Raw genomic sequence first — 9,812 nt, 5'->3', positions numbered from 1 at the left:
GTCCAGACACATGGAGGTACACATACGTTTAGCCACATACAAGTGCAAACATCAGTCCAGACGCATAGAGGTACACATACGTTTAGCCACATACAAGTGCAAACATCAGTCCAGACACATAGAGGTACACATACGTTTAGCCACATACTAGTGCAAACATCAGTCCAGACACATACAACTACTCATAAACTATAGCCACATACAAGTGCAAACATCAGTCCAGCCACATAGAGGTACACATACATGTACGTTTAGCCACATACAAGTGCAAACATCAGTCCAGACGCATAGAGGTACACATACATGTACGTTTAGCCACATACAACTACTCATAAACTATAGCTACATACAAGTGCAAACATCAGTCCAGACACATACAACTAGTCATAAACTATAGCTACATACAAGTGCAAACATATGTCCAGCCACATACACGTGCTCATAAGTTGAGCCCCATACAATTCCGGGTCGGTTGAGTAGCCTGGTGGTTAAAGCGTCTTAACACCAAACTCACTCCCTCACAGTGCAGACATAAGTCCGACAAACGTGATATAAACATGAACTCGGCATGTGTCATCTCACACAGTAGGGATAGTACGCGGGCTTGGAACCTGACAATAATGGTGGCATTTTAAATATATAAAATCAAAATATATATCAAACTAAAAAGTTAGAGCTTTGGAACGCGTACATTGCCATTAATTACAGAAAGTATTGATATGTCATAAAGTTTGACAAAACTATATGTGAGACAAGGATAATAATTTATCATTAAATATTTCGCTTCAAAATATGAAAATGATATGATGCCATGCCATCTACTTCCACAGTGATGTATCTTATAATTAAAACTTAGTGACTTTATCATAAATGTGTTTATGTTGTTATAAAGCAATGGAAACGTCATGTCTGGTAGGGTGAAATTGTCATATTTCAGAAATAATTTAAAAACATAAAATAAACCTCAGGCTACCGCAAGCTATCCCACTTCATTATATGTGCTCTTCAACTGTATGAGGGAGGGGGCAGTGAGGTGAAATCCGCGAGCACGGATATGGTTCTGACAAATAAAGAACCATATTCATTATTCAGCCACGCCCAAGGGATACAACTCTACTGAGCGAGTTCCGGCACTTTAATCGACTGGACCACCTGTGGTATATAGCAACACTGATTAACAATCACGTCAGAAAATATAGGACGTGCATTTGTCAAAGCAGCGTTGCATCAAACTCGCTAACATAGATCATACCACTTGGAAACGCTTCCGTGAAAACAAATAATACTAAATGTCAGAATTGGTAAATTGAATAATTATTTCCAGTTGCATAAGAAACTTACAACTTTGTTTACCAATATACATATACCATACATTTTGTGTTAAGTGAATAACTGTAAAAGAGAGAGAGAGAGAGAGAGAGAGAGAGAGAGAGAGAGAGAGAGAGAGAGAGAGAGACGAATCACTCCTTGAGTAATATAACTCAAGAGAGAGAGAGAGATATTGTACCCATGTGGGGAATCGAACCCGTGTCTTTGGAGTGCGGTGTGAACGTTTTACCCACCAGGCTACTCCGCAGCTCTTTCAGCACTAGAGGTGTAACGGCATTTTAGATTCACTAATACTTATTTGGTGCCCTTTTTGTGGGTTGTTCAGGTGAAGACTTGACCTGCCTTTTCACGTGTTTGTGATGAATGCAGCCGGTGGGGCAGGATACGGTCGCCTTTTCCCAAACAGCTGGTATCATCACTATCTGATAGTTATTCATAAACAATTGCTCTTGATATAGTTGGGATCGTGATTTCTTGTGATTATGGAAAGTGTTTTGTTGCTTGTAAAAAGTCTGTTTGTTATTATCAAGATGTAATGTGACGTCCTTTCATACTCGGCTGATATGGCGTATGATACAGCGACTTAGAAGAGAACTAAGTAGAAATATTATGTAATCAAAAACTTTTCGACGATTTGTTTCATCATAATATGGACTTACGCTGTGATTCACATACATTAATGAGCGATGAACCGCCTTGGTGGTCTAGTGGTAAAACGTCCCCTCGGTGAACTTGTCACAATATCGGGGACCGCCTTGTCTGGTGGATAGAGCGTCTGTCTAGAGTGGAAGGTCGTGGGTTCGATCCATGTCAAACCAAAAGACGTTAAAATATTGTACTTGTTGTTACCCTGCCTGGCGCTCAGCATCAAAGGGATAAAACGACGACTCGTTGGCTCGGATACAGTATATACTGTGTCTGAGTGGGGTATTCATGATAAACTGCGGCATGGTATCTCAGTGAGCTGGCATTAGTCCGGACTAGTACATTTACAAGAACACACTAACACACAAGCACGTGCATGCACGTCGCCATATAAGTGCAATAATCTTGAGCGCGACGTTAAATAAACCTCATTAACCTCACCTCGTGAGCGATGAAGAAGATCGATGTAACATGAATTTCGTATCCGTTTATATATTCCTCTATGTCTTCACTGATACACATTAAAATACGTTTTTGAACTTTGGAAAGATAACATTATTACTTTTTGTCGATATGTACTTTTAATTTTGCACTTGGAACTCTTTTTCAACATTCCATTCTCTTGACACGTGGAACGTCCCTCATATCTTAATGTGCATCAACAGACACCGAGCCTTAATCTGGCAATTACGACTTCCTTGCGACTTCGAGCCGTCATGAAAGGAAACATACACTGAAAGGCACTGTATAAAGAACACAGTCGCTGGAAGTCCCGTCTGTCGTTTCGATACCCGGGGCACAATGGATACCCCTTGATAAGGAAGAGTCACGTATATCTGTGAACGAATCGGCCAGTGGGTTTTCCAAGCGGAGGACTGTGGTAACATTATTGACTGATCCTGGCGCAGGTGTAAGCGGGAGCGATAGAAGCCAGAGGCAAGCCGACTCTCTACCGCCGAGGTAGAGTCAGGGAGATGGACATTATTCTCGGCTCTTGGGACCCATTATTCATTGAACCGCTAAGGAGTAATAAAGAATGAACGATACAGACCTACAAGATCAGTTTCCTTGGAAAATCTCGGAGTATATGGAGATCATTCTCATCATAATGTACTCGATTATTACTATCACAGCAATTGGTGGGAACGGTGTTGTTTGCTACTTAGTGTTTGCTTACAAGCGGATGCACACAGTTCCTAACTATTTCATTGTTAATTTGGCTGTCAGTGATTTACTCTTAGCGGTGTTTTGCATACCTTTCACTGCTGCTGTTAATTTGAAAAACTACTGGCCATTTCCTGCTGTAATGTGCCCGGTGCTTCAATATATACAGGGAGTGACTGTGGTGCTCAGTTCTTACACGCTTGTTGCCATGAGCCTGGATCGTTATATTGTGATAGTGCACCCTTTCCTTAAAAGAATCACACCGAGAAAAACAGTCTTTGTGATAACGGCAATTTGGACTGTATCGTTGGCGATACCGCTACCTATATTCTTGAATTCAAAACTCGTTTACTATTCAAATACAAGTGGGCAGTGTTTTGAGGTTTGGGAAGATCATTCAAAGAAATATACATACAGTGTGGCATTGATGGTATTACAATATTTTGGACCCCTTGTGATTCTGATATTTTCATACTCCAAAATCGGCTACAACATCTGGGTAAAGAACTTCAAAAGCGACGAGGGGAACAAACGCCGATTACAGTTGGCCGCTGCGAAAAAAAAGGTGAGTGATAATTCAATAACACTGGGGTGCCAGTAAACGTTTGTGTGTCAAGCATAGGTTCTGGCTAAGCATATATATATAAACTTCATGGAATTATCTGAGAAAAAATGGTTGAGGTGAAATAACGGAACTTAATCTTGATCAATATCCTTGTGTACATGTAAATATATAATTGTAACAGTATGAAGAGTAAGGAAATAGAATAAATGAAATTCGATGTAACGTGACCATATTGATGCATCCCATATATTGATGAATGGTTGTGTTTTGAATGGACTGCCAGTATGTAGTGATGGGAACTTTGGTATCACGTCTCGGTCAATGCACGTATTTGTGACTGTTGTACTTGTACAGTTATATATTCCTAGCCTACTGAAATAGCACGCCGCACGCCTCAGTTTAATATGGATAATTCCCCACTCAGCCGGTTTATTCTGTCTCGGTGAATGGTAAAAAGCGAGAGGCAGCCAGGGTAACATCAAGTACCATCTTTTAACGTCTTCTAGTATGACGCGGGCAGGGGGTCGACCTTCCGCATAATACAATGGAGTTGGTCTGTCGGTATCGTATAATGGAACAACGTCATGATCTCTACAAAGAAGTATTATTCCCTTTGGTGAATTGAAATAACTCCTTGTTTAAATTACCAATGGGCTCTGATCAAGCATCAATACCAAGGTTCTCTCACCATCCTCGTACTCATAAGAACTGTTGCCTCTACTATATACATATCAATCTACGTATAAACTTTGTCAGAAGCAAATGGAATCTCTGTTCACGTTTATGCTAAATTTTCTTGTGTTAGGTTGCATTCTTGAAGTGTCAGAGTGTCAGAGTAAGCTCATTATTTCAACGCATTTTAACCCTCGAGTTACGTTCCTGGGAACTCAGCGACTGGATAAGAAAAGTCTGTGTATCATCTAAGGTTACACGCGCGGTATCTCGAGCTGATAAAGTATACAAGGCACAGGAAACTGCATGCAGCTAGTGTATACAGAAACACCAGAGCAGGTTGAAGAAATGGGAAAGTAGGTTTTGCCGAAACGAAGTGAATAAGGCCTATCTTGGCGACTATCAACGTAGGTCTAATGTAAAGTGTCATCATCAGCCTCTACGTTTTACCAGGACAATCCGATAAACATTCATTTCTGGATTATTTGTGGGTTAAATTGTCCTCTTCGCCCTAATGTATGCTTGCTTTGTACGTGTCTGTTCTCAAACTTAAGCTTCAAACCCATTATAAAAAGCGTGGAACCAATGATAGATATGTTCTGTTTCAAACATTGCTGTATTCAACAAAAATGGACTAGACGAGAATTACATCTTACATTTTCCAAATGAAATAAAAATCATTTCTCGTTTATCATATACATTGCCGTATATCTATTCATGTTTCATGAGTGTCTGAATCGTCGTCTCCCTGTAGACATTGTTCCAGGGCTCAAAAATGGTGTGGACAAAGTGGAAAGAGCATAGACCGGAAAGTAGCAGTCATGGGAAATACGGATATTCGTTTTGGGATCCCTTAAGAGTTGTGGAGGATCCGCGGATGCCGATTCAATTATGCAAATATACTGATAATTTGAATGTGCCTTTGTTTATGTAAACCACAACAAAACGAGATAAACAAACATAAACGTTCCACACATACACATGCACAATATGTTTTATAATCCTTCTTGAAATCCAGATCGAGAGAATTTCGCTATTTGAAAATATTCTTTTTTTGCAAGTGTTTTACAGTTATATTTTATATGTGGCATTTACAGTTTTCGTTGTGAAGGCCCATTCATGAATCACTATAGGCTACAAACCTTTTGGCATCGCAATCCCATTATGCTGTTCAGTCTTAACAAGTTCAACTTAAACTGGATAACACATCTTGTCATTCTCGAAGTCGACACTCGCAGGATGTACGATTAACCGAGTGATAACTTTACGTTACATGATTACACAGCGATTTCCATGAGGCCAACTGGTATCCGCACCTTTATGTGACCCATTTTTCAAAAACGATAATTAGCTACTAGAGTCCACAAGGTCTTATTTCACTGGCATTTGGAATTGCAGCAGAAGACTAACGCCGCCGACTTTGCATTGACCATTCTGCTTCCTTTGACTGGAATGTGAAAGACATGAGTGCACTTTATACCATAATAACAGACTGAATACTGACAGGTCCAGACATTGATGCTTAGCGTTGGCTCCGAGTATTTGAGTATCATATGGATGTTATTTTCACAATGGTCTGAGACAAACGGCTTCAGGGTATAAAGGGTTCAATCATTGTAAATATGGAGACCTCGAAAAAACCCAATGTATGTCGGTTTGTGCTGGGAATGACCCTTATCGCGAGCTACTCATTAATGACAGTCTATCCCTATGAGGTCTCAATTATAATAGTGCTAGATCTGTGTCGGTATCAACGTAAGGCGGGATCAACGGGTGTCATCGGTGGGGCAGAATACCTGGTATCATCATTATTTGGTAGTGATTCATATAAACGTGCTTATAATATAGTATAATACGTATTCGTATAATACACTCGTACAATAGACTAGTGGAGATTTCTTATGATTATGGAAATGTTTTCGGCGCTTTTATTGGAACTAAACGTGAATCTAAACAAGAGAATATTTTATGGTGATTACAAATACACGATTTCATCAATCAAATACTGATACATGATCAATTAATATTAGGCTTGAAACTTAACAATAATACGTTTATTATAAACTAGTCATTTGCGTAATAACAGTTATATTATTATTATTTATGAACAAACATGTCTTGCCGTAGCTCTTTTCAACCTCAAATCGTTAGGTGCATCGGAATCATGTGACATTTAGATAACAGAAATGTGTTTCAAAATGTCCCATCTATTTGCAGCTGACAGATGAAATAGCCTCTGGATCATATCTCATATGAACCGAGGATATGTGAGTGTACAGTATACAAGTATAACTACAACTATATGTGGCTCCAGAAATAGGTGACCCGTGAAGATTCCGGGGTAGAATAGGGCTTCAGCAACCCATGCTTGCCGTAAAAGGCGACTATGCTTGTCGTAAAAGGCGACTAACGGGATCGGGTGGTGAGGCTCGCTGACTTAGTTGATGCATGGCATTGATCCCAATTGCGTGGATCGATGCTTTTGATATCAATCACTGGATTACCTGGTCCAGACTCGATTATTTACAGACCGCCGTCATATATCCGAATATTGCTGAGTGCGGCGTTAAACAACAAACCAACCAACCAACCAGAAATAGGCACTTTCCGATTAAAACAAGATGTGGGAAATCTTGAATCCATTAAATGTCTATAATAATCAATATTCCAAGTTTAATGTGGAATCTGGCAAGGTAAATAGTTTGCTTTTAATTGGGTTCACAACCGTCTATATTTGAAATGGTATTAATCAAGCGGACAGGTGGTTAATACGGGCGGGAGAGACCGGTATTTTGGTCCATTGCACTCCATGCTGAAATGAAAACGCCACAGAGATAGATCATAAAGATTCGTAACCATGGCATGTGCTCTAGTGGTGCCATTTACTGCTGGAAGGGCAGGAGAAATTTAAAGCACATTGTAATGCCATAACATGTGCTCAGACTGGCCTTCTAAAACAGGAACACTTCAAAACTTTAATCTAATTTCTTAACTTTTAATGTCAGCGTAATTCATGTAAGTATCTATACTATACAGATGGTTTAGAATGTTTTACGATGAAGTCAGATTTATTGCGGCATGTTTGTTGAACTCTTAATCTACAATTTGACATTTTTTGAGAATTAAAATTATAACTATAATTCTGCATCATAACAATTAGTGGAAGGCTTAATCATTCAACTAGGCTTATTGGCACATTCACATTGAGGACATTTCAGTTTAAAGAAACTTAAGATAATGCGTAGATGCAGTTTAAATATCAATGTTGAAATATACGCATCCAGAAACCATTAGACCCCCCACTATCAAGGAAGTACCACTGAGGTCAATTTATATCTTGGTTTCGCCAAAAGTGAGCGAGTGAGTTGGGCTTACCGCCGCTTTGAACATTATTCCAGTTATATCACGACGTACCAATGTGGAAGGAAAGCCCGAAGTAGTTCAGGTCTGTAGTTCGGTTACAACCTTTTTTAATCCACGAGCACGGGTATGGTGCTGACATGCCTATAAATACAATCTGGGCGAACCGGGATTCGAACCCACGATCACTGACATAGGTTTTATGGCGTGCCCAAGGGACACAGGTCCCTCTGCACAGCGAATTTAGGCCCGTTAGGCCACACATACCCCATTCTCCAAAAATGACTGCATGTTCCCGTGTTTGTTCAGATGAACCCTTGACTCTCCTTTGCTATCTTTTTAAAGGTTTGGTATATTAGGTAATATTTGAATCTATACTTTTATTCATGTAGTAATTTGATATGTTATGAAGCGGGACTGGTACACACAAAAACGTCGTCTTTAAGGACAAAGATAGAACTGATACATTTAAAACAAGTACATGTATACTATCTCGTCATTGATCATATCTGTCCGTCCTTTCTAAAGCGTTCACCAGTTGTATGCCCTATGTTGCCCCATGACCTGCCGACTCCCAGGTTTGCCTCGATACTGTTCCTTCTGTCAGCATTATTCCAATTTGTGTTTGTTTTATCCAAAGTAATTTGCATCTAGGACCTGCGTTCGGGTGACTATAAAATACGGTTCAATGGGGACAGATTCTGTATGTACATCCCTCCTTGAAAGACAAGTTCATGAATAGGACTCCCTCGCCACCTTAAGACTCAATCAATTCGTTTCATATAGCAGTATTTGGTGCTACAAACATATTCCAATGACACCGTGAATGTCCATCTGTCGTTGAGTAGAACACCACAGTTCGGTCAAAGAAGGAATACTCTTCCAGGCACTGTTTGTGATAGCTGCGTACGGATCAGTGATCCTACGACGACAAAAATAGCTTCTCCGGATCCACTTTTGATCACGAGTCCATGTCTGCATAATTGCAACTATTCTATCAGAAGTTTCTTTTATGTCTGTTTCTTCTTTTAGCACAGTTTTTACCTTTATATTTAATCTCATTCACAATAAGCGCCCTGGAAATGGCGTACTTTGGCACTACAGTTAATTACACCATTCCATAACACACGGGGCATGCCGTGCTATTTAAAGTTAACCGATAATAATCGCTGGACGTTTTTTCACATAAACATCCAGAGAATTATGTGGCCAACACATACACAGATTCTAATTGTATCTGTATAATTGGAAGTGCATATTGGAACCCGAGAACCCTCTGCAGATGTTATCAACACAAACGTCTGTGATTTGTTTCTTATTTCGAAACACATGTGGTATTTTCCGAGGGCAATATGTCATTCAGCAAGTGCCTGGGAGTGGTTCAGAGTTTATTACGTAATCGACAGAGAGGATTCTGGCAAAGACATCAAGGAACGAGTTACGTACATTAAATATAATCGCATTACTTATACGAGGACCTTAGCTCTCAAAGGAGCGGGTCTGTTTTAGCACGAATGAATCTGTACCAATGTAGGCCATTGCCGTTTTATAACTTCTGGCATCATTATACTCAACTAAATGTCGGAAAGACTGCATCTCCGTGTGGCATCTCTTCAAACTATGTCCTTTATAACATTACCACTTTGTGCAAAGTGTAAAATATACTACTAAAGATTCTGAAAGATTGCTGCTCCTTGGTGGAGCAAATGCATTTGTCTATATATTTTCCTACAACCATCATTATGAGGTCCAAACCAATTATTTAATCTGCACGTTTGGACGCACCATTTTAACACTTTGTTTGTTTGTAAATCAGTTGTAAATATTTGCATGGTATAAATGATACTATATCAGTCTGTATAAACATAATACAAGAAATATAATAGACCAGTCAAACCGCATCATCGGTTTCAGTATTTTACCTATGCATGAACATTCAGAGTGACAAAAAATATTCACAACACTGCATTGCCAGAAGGATGTCTTCAACTTTCCAGTGGTCTACTTTCCCTTCATGTCGAGCAATATTCCAGTAGCTCCAGCCTTTGGTATCTACATTTCACAACTTTTGAGGTGC

The 9,812-nt window shown here is 39.6% G+C and overlaps 1 protein-coding gene across 1 annotated transcript in view; it reads left to right on the top strand.

The window, feature by feature from the left end:
- Nucleotides 1-2,687: 2,687 nt before the first annotated feature.
- Nucleotides 2,688-9,812, top strand: part of LOC139469335 (RYamide receptor-like) — a 71,019-nt gene continuing 63,894 nt past the window's right edge. The window contains exon 1 of the mRNA XM_071251476.1: nt 2,688-3,703. Coding sequence (XP_071107577.1) covers nt 3,011-3,703 — 693 coding nt within the window. The 5' untranslated portion in view covers nt 2,688-3,010. The remainder of the gene's footprint in view (nt 3,704-9,812) is intronic.

The sequence above is a fragment of the Haliotis cracherodii genome, unplaced genomic scaffold, assembly GCF_022045235.1.
Source record: "Haliotis cracherodii isolate W230 unplaced genomic scaffold, xgHalCrac1.p SCAF_2, whole genome shotgun sequence".
NCBI classification, from domain to species: Eukaryota; Metazoa; Mollusca; class Gastropoda; order Lepetellida; family Haliotidae; genus Haliotis; species Haliotis cracherodii.
This window is presented reverse-complemented; position numbering and strand designations above follow the sequence as displayed.